This window comes from Heteronotia binoei, chromosome 1 (genome assembly GCF_032191835.1).
Source record: "Heteronotia binoei isolate CCM8104 ecotype False Entrance Well chromosome 1, APGP_CSIRO_Hbin_v1, whole genome shotgun sequence".
NCBI classification, from domain to species: domain Eukaryota; kingdom Metazoa; phylum Chordata; class Lepidosauria; order Squamata; family Gekkonidae; genus Heteronotia; species Heteronotia binoei.
This window is the reverse complement of record NC_083223.1, coordinates 277326499-277343124: the sequence shown is the minus strand read 5'-3', so window position 1 is coordinate 277343124 and position 16626 is coordinate 277326499. Positions and strand designations below refer to the sequence as shown.

The 16626-nt window shown below is 50.1% G+C and overlaps 1 protein-coding gene across 2 annotated transcripts in view; it reads right to left on the bottom strand.

Moving 5' to 3' along the window:
- Window positions 1–760: 760 nt before the first annotated feature.
- The window catches only part of S100A10 (S100 calcium binding protein A10), a 52510-nt gene continuing 36644 nt past the window's right edge, over window positions 761–16626 (bottom strand). For both annotated transcript variants that reach the window (XM_060256043.1, XM_060256051.1), the window contains exons 2-3: window positions 3152–3303; window positions 761–1298 (exon numbers count right to left, since the gene is read on the bottom strand). In XM_060256043.1, the coding sequence (XP_060112026.1) occupies window positions 1134–1298; window positions 3152–3283 (297 nt within the window). In that variant the 5' untranslated portion in view covers window positions 3284–3303 and the 3' untranslated portion in view covers window positions 761–1133. The remainder of the gene's footprint in view (window positions 1299–3151; window positions 3304–16626) is intronic.

Here is a 16626-nt window from a genome sequence, read left to right as displayed (position 1 = left end):
TCACATAAGAGAAGCCATGTTGGATCAGGCCAATGGCCCATCCAGTCCAGCAATGTGTGTCACATAAGAGAAGCCATGTTGGATCAGGCCAGTGGCCCATCCAGTCCAACATTCTGTGTCACATAAGAACATAACAGAAGGCATGTTGGATCAGGCCAATGGTCCATGAAGTCCAACATTCTGTGTCACACAATGGCCAAAAAACCAGGGGCCATCAGGAGATCCACTAGCGGGACCAGGACACTAAAAGCCCTCTCACTGTTGCACCTCTCAAGCACCCAGAATGCAGAGCATCACTGCCCCAGACAGAGAGTTCCATCAATACCCTTTGGCTAATAGCTACTGATGGACCTCTGCTCCAGATGTTTATCCAATCGCCTCTTAAAGCTGTCTATGCTTGTAGCTTCCACCACCTCCTGTGCCAGTGAATTCCATGTGTTAATCGCCCTTTGGGTGAAGAAGGACTTCCTTTTATCCGTTCTAAACCGACTGCTCAGCAATTTCACGGCTCATGAATTCTTGTATTGTGAGAACAGGAGAAAAGAACTTCTTTTTCTACCTTCTCTATCCCATGCATAATCTTGTAAATCTCTATCATGTCACCCTTCTGTCATCATTTCTCCACGTTAAAGAGCCCCGAGCGCTTTAACCTTTCTTCATCGGATAAAGAGTTTTCACTTCACATCACATTTTTAAACTTTTGACCCCATGGCCTCACCTTCCCCTTCCAACCCCGAAGAATAACACATACACACACCGGTTTGTTTGTTTTTTAAAAAGCCCTCCATTCCAAAATGCTTTATTTCATAGCCCAAGCATAGAATACAGTATACAGTAATGGCAAGCCAACGCATTGGTTTCTGGCTGTTACAGGAACGGTGATTTGGTGGTTCCAACATTTTGGAGGGAAAAGGTGTAAGGACCGGGGCGGCAGGGACGAAAATTTGCGATTCTCTTGTGCCCACCTCTGGTTACATTTGAGGCATAAGGGGGCACATTTAAGCAGACTTGGGTTAGCTCTGGAGGGATAGGTATGTTCTCTGGCGGTTATTGGGCCAAACCTCATGGGGCTGCTGGCGCCATACTGCGTGGGATCAGTGCTCCAGGGAAACGGAAAGCAGCGTTCCACCTTCTCAGTATTTCTTCCCCACTGGCTTCATTTTCTTTACGTAATATTCGTTGCAGCCGTTGGTCAGGCCGGCAAACAGAGAGAGGTACCCCTCGAAGGTTATCTTCCCGTCCCGGCACTCCTCGATGTTCTTCATGATCCTCTCAATGGCCATTGGGTCTTTCTGGTTCTGAAAACAGAAACAGAAAAGGGGTGGGAGAAGAGGAGGGGATTTGGTTTAAATCACGAGGTCCCCAACCAATACTCCCTCAAAGCTGTGGAGGCATGTGAGCAAAAATTCTCCTTCATGAGCTACTGGCGTTAAAGCTGTGAGCTGCTGCATCCATTAGTTTGTTCTAGGGCCATCCTTCCTGAGGTAAGACAAAAACGTGTGAGGCGGAGGCTAAAAAATTGTGAGCTAGCTCACACCAACTCAGCTTAGAGGGAACACTACCGCCAACCTTTGTGAACCTGTAGGCACTTTTGGGATTCTGGCCCAAGGTGGCGAGGGCAGACGCAACATGGCTGCCACAAAATGGCTGCTGGAGGTGGAGCCAGCTATAAAATGGCTGCCACAGCTTGTGCTCAGTCACACAGTGAAGACTCCCTCTGCTGTGGTGGCAGTGGCTATCCAAATCTCCACTGGCCAATCAGAAACCTTGTTAGGCAAAAGCCACGCGTGGTTCCACCCACTTTCTTAAAACATGTGGCAGGCACCAGGAAGGGTATCAGCAGGGACCGCGATGCCCACAGACATCATTTTGGGACCAATGCCCCCACTAAGCTGTGGAGTCTTGTGAGCAAAAAGTCTACTTTGTGAGCTGCTGGCATTAATGCTGTGAGTTACGGCATCGATCAGCTTGCTCTGGGGCCATTTTTCCTGAGTTAAGACAAAAACGGGTAAGCAGGAGGCTAAAAACCCCCAATGAGCTAGCTCACACTAACTCAGCTTAGTGGGAACACTGGTTGAGACCTCTGATTTAAGCAGAATCCAACGGCCTCATCTACAAGGGTGTGTTCTGGATGCACCCAACTCTCTGGTTTTTGCCTTTGGGGAATGGCTTGGTTAAATTCCAGCCAGTGCAAATTGCTAGCATTGTTATTCTCCAAGTTCATAAAGAGACGGAGTGAATGGAATGACGCATCTCATCTCCAGAGCGCATTCATGTTAATATATAAACATGAACACTTAGTTGCTGTGGTTGCCATTTCCCTTGGATTTATATCCCACCCTCCACTCCGAAGAGTCTCAGAGCAGCTCACAATCTCCTTTCCCTTCCTCCCCCACAACAGACACCCTGTGAGGTAGATGAAGATATTGGATTTATATCCCGCCCTCCACTCCGAAGAGTCTCAGAGCGGCTCACAATCTCTTCTACCTTCCTCCCCCACAACAGACACCCTGTGAGGTAGATGAAGATATTGGATTTATATCCCGCCCTCCACTCCGAAGAGTCTCAGAGGGGCTCACAATCTCCTTTCCCTTCCTCCCCCACAACAGACACCCTGTGAGGTAGATGAAGATATTGGATTTATATCCCGCCCTCCACTCCGAAGAGTCTCAGAGCGGCTCACAATCTCTTCTACCTTCCTCCCCCACAACAGGAAGGTAAAGGAGATTGTGATTGTGATTGTGGGTGAGTTATAAGAAGAGAAAGGAGGAGGAGTTGGTTTTTATACCCCACCCTCCACTACCTGAAGGAGTCTCCAAGTGGCTTACAGTCCCTTTTTCTTCCTCTCCCCACAACAGACACCCTGTGAGGTCAGTGGGGCTGAGAGAGCTCTGACAGAAACTGCTCTGGAGAGGAACAGCTCTGTGAGAACTTGTGACTGACCCTACCCTACTATGCAAGTGAGTTCCTGCTAGGCTTTTCCTACAAAAAAAAGCCCTAGATGGGAACCAAAGTGGCCCAGTGTAGTCTGATATATATAATGAGAATAGCATAGAGTAGGGGAGACACTTCCCACCCAGCACCCCCCGCTCTCCTCCCATACACCCCTCTATGACTTTGCATTTGTGAAGATTCTGTAGCATCCACTCACTTCCATATATCCCGGGACTTCCTTCTCCATCAGCTGCCGAAGGTCTTCCTTCGTTAGATAGTTCTTGTCGCCGGCGAATCTGTGAAACGTAAACATGACTGTTTCCATGGCGTGTTCTAGCTGAGAGGGCATCTTGGCGTTGATCTTGGGTACTTGCCTAGCTCCAGAGAGAGAGAGAAAGAGAGAGAGAGAGAGAGAGAGCGATCCATCATTACTGAGTATTGTCTATACCAGGAGGGTCAAACTCATTTGTTATGAGGGCTGGATCCGGCCGGATCTGAGAGCCAGTCTGGTGTAGTGGTAAAGTGCGGGACTCTTTCCTCACTCCTCCACTTGCATCTGCTGGAATGGTCTTGGGTCAGCCATAGCTCTGGCAGAGGTTGTCCTTGAAAGGGCAGCTGCTGTGAGAGCCCTCTCCAGCCCCACCCACCTCACAGGGTGTCTGTTGTGGGGGAGGAAGGGAAAGGAGATTGTGAGCTGCTCTGAGACTCTTCAGAGTGGAGGGCGGGATATAAATCCAATATCTTCATCTACCTCACAGAGTGTCTGTTGTGGGGGAGGAAGGCAAAGGAGATGGTGAGCCGCTCTGGGACTCTTCGGAGTGGAGGGCGGGATATAAATCCAATATCTTCATCTACCTCACAGGGTGTCTGTTGTGGGGGAAGAAGGGAAAGCAGTTTGTGGGCCGCTCTGAGACTCTTCGGAGTGGAGGGCGGGATATAAATCCAATATCTTCATCTACCTCACAGGGTGTCTGTTGTGGGGGAGGAAGGGAAAGGAGATTGTGAGCCGCTCTGAGACTCTTCGGAGTGGAGGGCGGGATATAAATCCAATATCTTCATCTACCTCATAGGGTGTCTGTTGTGGGGGAGGAAGGGGAAGGAGATTGTGAGCTGCTCTGAGACTCTTTGGAGTGGAGGGCGGGATATAAATCCAATATCTTCATCTACCTCACAGGGTGTCTGTTGTGGGGGAAGGAGGGAAAGCAGTTTCTGGGCCGCTCTGAGACTCTTCGGAGTGGAGGGCGGGATATAAATCCAATATCTTCATCTACCTCACAGGGTGTCTGTTGTGGGGGAGGAAGGGAAAGGAGATTGTGAGCCGCTCTGAGACTCTTCGGAGTGGAGGGCGGGATATAAATCCAATATCTTCATTTACCTCACAGGGTGTCTGTTGTGGGGGAGGAAGGTAAAGGAGATCGTGAGCTGCTCTGAGACTCTTTGGAGTGGAGGGCGGGATATAAATCCAATATCTTCATCTACCTCACAGGGTGTCTGTTGTGGGGGAGGAAGGTAAAGGAGATTGTGATCTTCGGAGTGGAGGGCAGGATATAAATCCAATATCTTCATCTACCTCACAGGGTGTCTGTTGTGGGGGAGGAAGGTAAAAGAGATTGTGAGCCGCTTTGAGACTCTTCGGAGTGGAGGGCGGGATATAAATCCAATATCTTCATCTACCTCACAGGGTATCTGTTGTGGGGGAGGAAGGGAAAGGAGATCGTGAGCCGCTCTAAGACTCTTCGGAGTGGAGGGCGGGATATAAATCCAATATCTTCATCTACCTCACAGGGTGTCTGTTGTGGGGGAGGAAGGTAAAGGAGATCGTGAGCCGCTCTGAGACTCTTCGGAGTGGAGGGCGGGATATAAATCCAATATCTTCATCTACCTCACAGGGTGTCTGTTGTGGGGGAGGAAGGGAAAGGAGATTGTGAGCCGCTCTGAGACTCTTCGGAGTGGAGGGCGGGATATAAATCCAATATCTTCATTTACCTCACAGGGTGTCTGTTGTGGGGGAGGAAGGTAAAGGAGATCGTGAGCCGCTCTGAGACTCTTTGGAGTGGAGGGCGGGATATAAATCCAATATCTTCATCTACCTCACAGGGTGTCTGTTGTGGGGGAGGAAGGTAAAGGAGATTGTGATCTTCGGAGTGGAGGGCAGGATCTAAATCCAATATCTTCATCTACCTCACAGGGTGTCTGTTGTGGGGGAGGAAGGTAAAAGAGATTGTGAGCCGCTCTGAGACTCTTCGGAGTGGAGGGCGGGATATAAATCCAATATCTTCATCTACCTCACAGGGTATCTGTTGTGGGGGAGGAAGGGAAAGGAGATCGTGAGCCGCTCTAAGACTCTTCGGAGTGGAGGGCGGGATATAAATCCAATATCTTCATCTACCTCACAGGGTGTCTGTTGTGGGGGAGGAAGGTAAAGGAGATCGTGAGCCGCTCTGAGACTCTTCGGAGTGGAGGCGGGATATAAATCCAATATCTTCATCTACCTCACAGGGTGTCCTGTTGTGGGGCAGGAAGATAAAGGAGATTGTGAGCCGATTCAGAGTGGAGGGCCAATATAATCATTATCATCATCCATATAAATCCAATATCATCATTATCATAAATGAGACCTTGTGGTGCCTGCCACGTACGTCATAAAATGTAATGCCAGGTAGCAGAGATATCAACTTGACAAGGGACACCAAACAAACACAATTAAAGATTTTTTTTTTTAAAAAGCTTAAAATAAAAACACGCTTAAAACGTTAGCACTCCTCGGTCTTAAAGGCGCTTTCTTTGTATCCTATCCAGATTATTTAGAATGACGGTATATAAGCAATACAAACAATTTAAGAAGGCAATCCATTCAAGTCCCATCGTACGAGGTACTCAAACATTTAGGCGTGGCTGTTATCAGCAGAGTAAAGATATTCGGGAAAAAAGAGCTTTGCCAAATTTTAAAATATACAAAAAGGATAAATACGGTGGACTTCAAAAGTCCCTCCTTTACAAAATCGTCGCGAATTTTCCTGGCAGAAATCTGGAGCAATCATACGTAAATTGGAGGTTAGAGTCCGCTAGCAATATATTTCTCTTCCATGGGATCCAGGGAACTGGGCAAAGGAAGCTCTGGCTCTTTCATTCCTTTCCCAGGGGACCAGGAGGGGGAGGAGCCTCAGCCAATAGAAGGAAGAGAAGCTTGGCTCAGTAGCTCTGCTTGTGCGATTGAGAGAGTCTGGCGAAGCAAGCTCTCCCTCCCCCCCTTCCTCCCCAAGGGAGGAGCCTCAGCCAATGGAGAAAATTGAGGCCTTGCTCTATAAGCTCCTGTGGTGATTGAGCAAGCCTTGCAAAGCAAGCTACAACAACAACACCAACGAAGTTTTATTTGTATCCCGCCCTCCCCGCCGGAGCAGGCTCATGGCGGCTAACAGCACCATTCAAGTTTCAATTATACAGAGATGAATAAAATCACATTCAATCATTATAAACATTTCAATTAAAATTCTGGTTAAGTCTTTAAAATTAGTTGAGATTAATTGATAAAAAGTGCTAATGCCATGTTTGTTTTTTATGATGGCGGTTTTCATTAGCAATTTCCTTTTTCATCAGCGGAAAGCCAGTCGGAAGAGGAAGGTCTTGCAGGCCCTGCGGAATTGTTCAAGATCCCGCAGGGCCCGCATTTCCTCTGGAAGTTGGTTCCATAGGCTCGGGGCTATAGAGGAGAAGGCCCGGTTACAGGTGCTTTGCAGCTTCATCTCTCTCGGTCCGGGGGTAGTCAACAAGTTTTTCCCGGCTGACCTCAGTGATCTCTGGGGTTCATATGGGGAGAGACGGTCCCTAAGGTAGGCAGGTCCTTGACCATATAGGGCTTTAAAGGTAATGACCAGCACTTTGTAACGGACCCGGTATATAACTGGCAGCCAGTGCAGCTCGCCCAGTCCCAGGCTGTATGTGCTCCCCATTTAGGAAGCCCCAACAACAGTCTAGCCGCTGCATTCTGCACCAGCTGCAGCTTCCGGGTTCGATACAGAGGCAGCCCCATGTAGAGGGCATTGCAGTAATCCAGTCTCGAGGTGACCGTTGCATGAAGCACCGTTGCCAGATCTTGGCGCTCTAGGAAGGGAGCCAACTGCTTTGCCCGCCTTAGATGGAAAAAGGCTGACTTGGCAGTGGCTGCAATCTGGGCCTCCATTGATAGTGAAGGCTCCAGTAAAACTCCCAGGCTCTTAACCCGCCCCGTCGAAGACCGGGAGAGGTATATCCCCTTCCCGAGCGCCCCGACCCAGACAAAGGACTTCTGTCTTCGCTGGATTCAATTTCAGCCCGCTCCTCCTCAACCAAGTTGCCATATCCTGCAAGGCCCGGTCTAAATTCTCTGGGACGCAGTCAGGCCGGCCGTCCATCAGCAGGTAGAGTTGGGTGTCATCTGCATATTGATGGAACCCAAGTCCATGTCTCCTGGCAATCTGGGCAAGGGGGCGCACATAGATATTAAATAGCATTGGTGAGAGAATTGCCCCCTGAGGCACTCCACAATCCAGTGTGCGCCTCTGGGACCGCTCGCCCCCAATTGCCACCCTTTGTCCCCGATCCTCGAGGAAGGAGGAGAGCCATTGCAGGGCAGACCCCCTCACCCCTACATCGGCGAGGCGGCGGGTCAGTAGCCGATGGTCGACCGTGTCGAACGCAGCCGACAGGTCCAGCAACATCAGCACCACCACACCGCCCCGATCCAGGTGCCGTTGGAGATCATCCACCAGGGCGACCAGTACCGTCTCCGTCCCATAACCCGGGCGAAAGCCGGACTGGCAAGGGTCTAGGATGGAAGCGTCATCCAGAAAGCTCTGCAACTGTGACGCCACTGCCCTCTTTATTATTTTACCTAAAAACGGTAAATTAGAGACCGGTCGGTAGTTTGCCAATTCGGCCGGGTCTGTGATAAGGAAGGAAGCAAGAGAGAGGGAGAAGGAAGCAGATGATTGCCAGTTTCTCAGGAGCCTGATAGGAGCCCTCCGGGGGCCTGATTTGGCCCCCGGGCCACATGTTTGACACCCCTGGTCTATACAGACTTGGCAGCTGCTCTCCAAGGTCTCAGGCTGAGGTCTTTCCCATCACCTCCTGCTTTGTCCTTTTAACCTGAGATGCTGGGGATCGAACCTGGGACCTTCTGCATGCCAAGCAGATGCTCTACCACTGAGCTATGGCCCCTCTCCATGGCTCTCCAGGGTCTCAGGCTGAGGTCTTTCCCATCACCTCCTGCTTGGTCCTTTTAACTGGAGATGCTGGGTATCGAACCTGGGACCTTCTGCATGCCAAGCAGATACTCTACCACTGAGCCCTGAGGCCTTCCAATGAGAGTGAAATGGGGTGTTTGCTTTGGGGCCAAGGGAGCGAGAGCACACTGACGGGTACTGTGTCAGGGACTGCGAGTGTGGCAACTTCTTTAGCTCTCCTTCGGGGTGTGTGTGTGTCACAGCGCACTTTGGCAACACCACACGGAAAAAACTGAAGGAGAAAGGAAGCATGCACACCACCTTCAACTCCTTGGAGGACGGGCAGGTAAAATGAACTCCAACAACCTTGTTTCTTTAGAAGAAGACGACGACTGCAGATTTATACCCCACCCTTCTCTCTGAATCAGAGACTCAGAGAGGCTAACAATCTCCTATGTCTCCCCCTCCCCCACACAACAGACACCCTGTGAGGTGGGTGGAGCTGAGAGAGCTCTCACAGAAGTGGCCCTTTCAAGGACAACTCCTGTGAGAGCTATGGCTGACCCAAGACTATTCCAGCAACCGTAAGTGGAGGAGTGGGGAATCAAACCTGGTTCTCCCAGATAAGAGTCCGCACTGAAGATCAGGGTTTTCTATTGTAGCAGGAACTCCTTTGCCTATTAGGCCACACACCCCGGATGTAGCCAATCCTCCAAGAGCTTACAGGGCTCTTCGTACAGAGACTACCGTAAGCTTCAGGAGGATCGGCTGCATCAGGGGGTGTGGCCTAATATGCAAAGGAGTTCCCGCTACAAAACAACCTGCCGAAGAGCGAGCCACTGGTGGCCGATAAGGACCGGAGAGGAATTTTACGAAAGAGCATTGTAAAGATTGCACTATTATCCTCACTGCAGATTTTGCATCGGTGACGCTTTCTTTCAACGCCAGGCTTTGTGCAGTCCTATTGCAAACCCGTTTTTACGGAACAGCAGCCTGTTAAAAGCAATTCAACCCACCCCAATCGCAATAAAACATCCGAAAACAGAGCCTCAGGGTCATACCTCCGAAGCCAAACCTCTGCTGGGAGTTACCGAATAGTCGAGCCCCAATTAGCACCAAAACCGCAAGACGGCAATTGAGAGATTAAGCCGTTTCTCCAAACACCAAGCGGATTCGTTCTGCTGGCGGGAGAACTTTGCCCTCGACAAGAGGAGCTTCTTCCTCACCCAAGAGCTTCTCGCACCAGCCAAAGCTCCTTACTCTGAAGGAAACAACATTGTTCCTGGACCAGATCCACCCCAATGAAACCAGTGGGGGAAAGGGCCGGGAAGTTGCAACTGACTTATGGCTCTTCCCCTAAGAACATAAGAGAAGCCATGTTGGATCACGCCAACGGCCCATCCATTCCAACACTCTGTGTCACATAAGAACAGAAGAGAAGCCCTGTTGGATCAGGCCAATGGCCCCTCCAGTCCAACACTCTGTGTCACATAAGAACATAAGAGAAGCCATGTTGGATCACGCCAACGGCCCATCCATTCCAACGTGCTGTGCCACATAAGAACATAAGAGAAGCCATGTTGGATCAGGCCAGTGGCCCATCCAGTCCAACACTCTGTGTCACATAAGAACATAAGAGAAGCCCTGTTGGATCAGGCCAGTGGCCCCTCCAGTCCAACACTCTGTGTCACATAAGAACAGAAGAGAAGCCCTGTTGGATCAGGTCAATGGCCCATCCAGTCCAATACTCCGTGTCACATAAGAACATAAGAGAAGCCCTGTTGGATCAGGCCAGTGGCCCATCCAGTCCAACACTCTGTGTCACATAAGAACAGAAGAGAAGCCCTGTTGGATCAGGTCAATGGCCCATCCGGTCCAACACTCCGTGTCACATAAGAACATAAGAGAAGCCCTGTTGGATCAGGCCAGTGGCCCATCCAGTCCAACACTCTGTGTCACATAAGAACAGAAGAGAAGCCCTGTTGGATCAGGTCAATGGCCACTCAGTCCAACACTCCGTGTCACATAAGAACATAAGAGAAGCCATGTTGGATCAGGCCAGTGGCCCATCCAGTCCAACACTCTGTGTCACATAAGAACAGAAGAGAAGCCCTGTTGGATCAGGTCAATGGCCCATCCAGTCCAACACTCCGTGTCACATAAGAACATAAGAGAAGCCCTGTTGGATCAGGCCAGTGGCCCATCCAGTCCAACACTCTGTGTCACACATAAGAACATAAGGGAAGCCATGTTGGATCAGGCCAACGGCCCATCCAGTCCAACACTCTGTGTCACATAAGAACATAAGAGAAGCCATGTTGGATCAGGCCAGTGGCCCATCCAGTCCAACACTCTGTGTCACACATAAGAACATAAGGGAAGCCATGTTGGATCAGGCCAACGGCCCATCCAGTCCAACACTCTGTGTCACATAAGAACATAAGAGAAGCCATGTTGGATCAGGCCAATGGCCCATCCAGTCCAATGCTCTGTGTCACACAGTGGCCAAAAAACCAAAGTGCCATCAGGAGGTCCATCAGTGGGGGCAGGACACTAGAAGCCCTCCCACTGTGCCCCCCCCCCCCAGAAGCACCAAGAATACAGAGCATCACTGCCCCAGACAGAGTTCCAACAATACACTGTGGCTAATAGCTACTGATGGACCTCTGCTCCATATTTTTATCCAATCCCCTCTTGAAGGTGGCTATGCTTGGAGCCGCCACCACCTCCTGTGGCAGTGAATTCCACGTGTTAATCACCCTTTTGGGTGAAGAAGGACTTCCTTTTATGAGTTCTAACCCAACTGCTCAGCAATTCCACTGAATGTCCATGAGTTCCCGTATTGTGAGAAAGGGAGAAAAGGACTTCTTTCTCTACCTTCCCTATCCCATGCATAATCTTGTAAGCTTCTATCATGTCACCCGTCCGTCAACGTTTCTCCAGGCTAAAGAGCCCCAAGTGTTTTAACCTTTCTTCACAAGGAAAGTGTGCCAACCTAGTTGCCCTTTTCTGACTATTCTCAAAGCTATAATATTTTTTTTGAGGTGCAGTGACAGTATTCCAAAGGAGACCGCACCATCTATTAATACAGGGGCATTATGATACTGTCTGATTTGATTTCAATTCCGTTCCTAATAATTCCCAGCATGGCGTTGGCCTTTTTTATTGCAAATGCACACTGTCTCGACATTTTCAGTGAGTTACCTACCACGACCCCAAGATCTCTCTCTTGGTCAGTCTCTGCCAGTTCACCCACCATCCGTCATCCCACATTGCATAGCAGAGTTCCGCTATCCCTTGCGCTACGATAATCAATAGCCTACCAGAGCATTCTAGCTATTTATAGAACAGCGATCTGTAGCCAGTTTCCAGGGAGAAACATCAGCTTTTATTTAGAGAAGCTTTTAGCAGACAGAGACCATGACACTACCTGAAAGGTGACATCGTTTATAGTGCAAGACATCGGAAACAGCTGCTAGGTGGAAAGACTTAATTCTTTTAAGCCTAATATTCCACACTCGACAATTCTGGAAACGATAGGCCGGATTTTAATTGTGTTTTATCTTGAGCTGTACATATTGCTATATGGATGTTATGTGCTGTTTGTTGTTTGATGGGTCTTTGCAGGCCTCAGATTCAGCAGGAGCTCAGCGGAGCGCAGCTCCCGAACCTTTCTGATGGTTCCCACTCTTTCTCCCCACCTACCTTGTCCATTGAATGGTAGGTGCAGCTGCATAACTATCCCTGGATGAGGAGAGCAGGCAGCCAGCAAGCCAGACACCAGGGGCTTTGCCCACACTCCCAGCAGCCCTCATTAACCCCTGGAGAAGCCTGTGCCACCCTTTCTTCACTTCTTAAGTGATTTTGGGTGGGGGATGACTTGCTGGCCTTTTGACTTGGGAGGGGGGGCCAGACCAGGAGAGCCCCAGGCGAGGAAGGCCTGCTTGGGCTGGCCGGATCTCTAGCAAGCCCAAGCAGGCCTCACTTGGCTGGGGCTCTCCTTTCTTGCATTGGGTTGCTTTTGACTATCCCGGCCAGGGTAAGAAATAAGCAGAGATGGTGGGTCACTGCCTCCCTCTGCGTAGCAACCCAGGACTTCCTTGGAGGTCTCCCATCCAAAGAATAACCCGGGTTGACCTTGCTTGGATTCTCAGATTTGACGAGAGGCGGCTAGCCTCGGCTATCCAAGCCACGACAAGAGCTAAGCGGAGGTAATTTGTCGTTGCCTGCCTCTGCGTAGCAACCCAGGACTTCCTTGGAGGTCTCCCATCCAAGGAGTAACCAAAGCTGACCCTGCTTAGCTTTTCAATGGGTTGAAACGAAATCAAAAGAGTTTCCGGCTCAACATTGGGAAGAACATCCTGACCGATAGAGCGGTTCCTCAGTGGAACAGGCTTCCTCCTCGGGAGGTGGTGGGCTCTCCTTCTTTGGAGGTTTTTAAAGAGAGGCTAGATGGCCATCTGACAGCAATGAAGATCCTGTGAATTTAGGGGGAGGTGTTTGTGAGTTTCCTGCATTGTGCAGGGGGCTGGACTAGATGACCCTGGAGGTCTCTTCCAATTCTAGGATTCTATGACTGTTAAGAGCGGTTCCTCAGTGGAACAGGCTTCCTCCTTGGGAGGTGGTGGGCTCTCCTTCCTTGGAGGTTTTTCAACAGAAGCTAGATGGCCAACTGACAGCAATGAGGATCCTGTGAATTAGGGGGAAGAACTTCCTGACCATTAGAGTGGTTCCTCAGTGGAACAGGCTTCCTCCTTGAGAGGTGGTGGGCTCTCCTTCCTTGGAGGTTTTTAAACAGAGGCTAGATGGCCATCTTACAGCAATGAGGATCCTGTGAATTTAGGGGGAGGTATTTGTGGGTTTCCTGCCTTGTGCAGGGGGTTAGACTAGATGAACCTGGAGGTCCCTTCCAAATCTATGCTTCTATGATTCTAAGTTTCCACAGGCTTCCTTGGGAGGTGGTGGGCTCTCCTTCCTTGGAGGTTTTCAAACAGAGGCTAGATGGCCATCTGACAGCGATGAGGAGCCTGTGAATTTAGGGGGAGGTGTTTGTGAGTTTCCTGCCTTGTGCAGGGGGTTGGACTAGATGACCCTGGAGGTCCCTTCCAACTCTAGGATTCTATGATTCTAAGTTTCCACAGGCTTCCTCCTTGGGAGGTGGTGGGCTCTCCTTCCTTGGAGGCTTTTCAACAGAGGCTAGATGGCCATCTGACAGCGATGAGGAGCCTGTGAATTTAGGGGGAGGTCTTTCTGAGTTTCCTGCATCGTGCAGAGGGTTGGACTAGATGACCCTGGAGGTCTCTTCCAATTCTGTGATTCTGTGACTGTTAAGAGCGGTTCCTCAGTGGAACAGGCTTCCTCCTCGGGAGGTGGTGGGCTCTCCTTCCTTGGAGGTTTTGAAACAGAGGCTAGATGGCCATCTGACAGCAATGAAGATCCTGTGAATTTAGGGGGGAGGTATTTGTGAGTTTCCTGCATTCTGTAGGGGGCTGGACTAGATGACCGTGGAGGTCTCTTCCAATTCTATGATTCTATGACTGTTAAGAGCGGTTCCTCAGTGGAACAGGCTTCCTCCTCGGGAGGTGGTGGGCTCTCTCCTTCCTTGGAGGTTTTGAAACAGAGGCTAGATGGCCATTTGACAGCAATGAAGATCCTGTGAATTTAGGGGGAGGTATTTGTGAGTTTCCTGCATTCTGTAGGGGGCTGGACTAAGTGACCCTGGAGGTCTCTTCCAATTCTATGATTCTATGACTGTTAAGAGCGGTTCCTCAGTGGAACAGGCTTCCTCCTCGGGAGGTGGTGGACTCTCTCCTTCCTTGGAGGTTTTTAGACAGAGGCTAGATGGCCATTTGACAGCAATGAAGATCCTGTGAATTTAGGGGGAGATGTTAGTGAGTTTAGAGCGGTTCCTCACTAGAACAGGCTTCCTCCTTGGGAGATGGTGGGCTCTCCTTCCTTGGAGGTTTTGAATCAGAGGCTAGATGGACATCTGACAGCAATGAAGATCCTGTGAATTTAGAAGGAGGTGTTTGTGAATTCCCTGCATTGTGCAGGGGGTTGGACTAGATGACCCTGGAAGTCCCTTCCAACTCTATGATTCTATCATTCAAATCTGACAATCATGGACCCTCCAGGTTAGGCCCCAACCAAACTGGCATTGCCCCAAAAGAAAGACTCCTCATACAATGGAACAGGGGAAAGAAGATGATTCTGAAGATGATGATATTGGATTTATACCCCGCCCTTCACTCTGAATCTCAAAGACTGCAATCACACGGATTAAATAATGTGCTTTCAATCCACTTCCAATGCACTTCCCAACTGGATTTTACTGTGCAAACTGGCAAAATCCAATTGGGAAGTGGACCGAAAGTGCATTATTTAGTGTGTGTGATCACAGCCAGAGTCTCACTCAGAGTGGCTTACAAACGCCTTTACCGTCCTCCCCCACAACAGATACCCTGGGAGGTGGGTGGGGCTGAGAGAGCTCTGACAGAAACTGCCCTTGCAACAACATCTCGGCCAGAGCTACAGCTGACCCCAGGCCATTCCAACAGCTGCAAGTGGAGGAGTGGGGAATCAAACCCGGTCCTCCCAGAGAAAAAGAAGAAGAAGAAGATGATGATGATATTGGATTTATATCCCGCCCTCCACTCGGAAGAGTCTCAGAGCGGCTCACAGTCTCCTTTACCTTTCTCCCCCACAACAGACACCCTGTATCGGTTAAAACGGATAAAAGGAAGTACTTCTTCACCCAAAGGGTGATTAACATGTGGAATTCACTGCCACAGGAGGTGGTGGCAGCCACAAGCATAGCCACCTTCAAGAGGAGGTTAGATAAAAATATGGAGCAGAGGTCCATCAGTGGCTATTAGCCACAGTGTGTGTGTGTGTGTATATATATATTTGGCTGCTGTGTGACACAGAATGTTGGACTGGATGGGCCATTGGCCTGATCTAACATGGCTTCTCTTATGTTCTTATGTTCTGTGAGGTGGGTGGGGCTGGAGAGGGCTCTCCCAGCAGCTGCCCTTTCAAGGACAACCTCTGCCAGAGCTATGGCTGACCCAAGGCCATACCAGCAGATGCAAGTGGAGGAGTGGGGAATCAAACCCGGTTCTCCCAGATAAGAGTGCGCACACTTAACCACTACACCAAACTGGCTCTCCACGCGCTTAACCACTGCACCAAACTGGAAGACCAAAGCTCTGCCTTTTCATCTGCCGAGTGACGCCACGGTGCATCTGTGCAAGGCAACTTCTGAACATGCTCTTATCACTCTGCAGCCACTCTCGGCTTCTCGGAAAATTCCTTCTGCAGACTGGACGCAGCACAGCCAAGTCCTGAATATCTGGTTTTGGAGTGGTTCAACTCCTCCCCTCCCTCCTTCAGCATTCTTCCCTGCTGGCGGATGAGCTTTGATCGGAGGTCCAGACAGCTGCCAGGAACATCTGCGAGCGCTGGACAGACCATCTGGTTCCTATCTGGAGATGGTGCTCCCTAAGGCAGAGAGGCGTTGGCTGTATTCCCAAGGCGGCTTTCCTGGCCTTTTTCCACCTCACAGGCCGAGCCCCTTTTGGAAACTCTTAACCCTTAGCTGCCCGGGGGGGAATCCCTCTTGCAAACCTCGCAGCGGGCGATGGGAGGTTCAGACACCACCTGAAAGGGCCTCGATTTGAGTCCAGCATCACCTAAGTCTTAGATTCGCCGGATTCTCAGGGTACGAGCTTTCGAGAATCAAGGCTCTCTTCGTCAGATACCAGCGTTAACACTTAAAAGTGCGGGTCCTGCAAAATCTGGCTGGTCTCTAAGCTGCTCCTGCACTCGAAACTAGCTGTTGTACGGCAGACCAACATGGCAATCATAGAGTCCTAGAGCTGGAAGAAACCTCCAGGGTCATCTAGTCCAACCCCCTGCACGATGCAGGAGACTCACAAACACCTCCCCTCCGCACACATATAAATCCCCGCTCTAGGCCCAGAAGATATCAGAAATGATCGGGACCATGGAGGTACAGAAACTTAGAAAGAAACATGCTCTCTCCATTTACAAAATAGTAGCAACGGGCATTCCATGAAATTGCTGAGCAGTTGAGTAAGAACGGATCAAAGGAAGTCCTTCTCCACCCAAAGGGTGATTAATACATGGAATTCACTGCCACAGGAGGTGGCGGCGGCTACAAGCACAGCCAGCTTCAAGAGGGGATTGGATGAACATATGGAGCAGAGCTCCATCAGTGGCTATTAGCCACAGGGTATCGATGGAACTCTGTCTGGGGCAGTGATGCTCTGTATTCTGGGTGCTTGGGGGGGGGCACAGTGGGATGGCTTCTAGCCCCACTAGTGGATCTCTTGATGGCACTTGTGTTTTTTTGGCCACTGCGTGACACAGAATGTTGGACTGGATGGGCCTTTGGCCTGATCCAACATGGCTTCTCTTATGTTCTTAAGTGACACAGAGTGTTGGACGATGGGCCATTGGCCTGATCCAA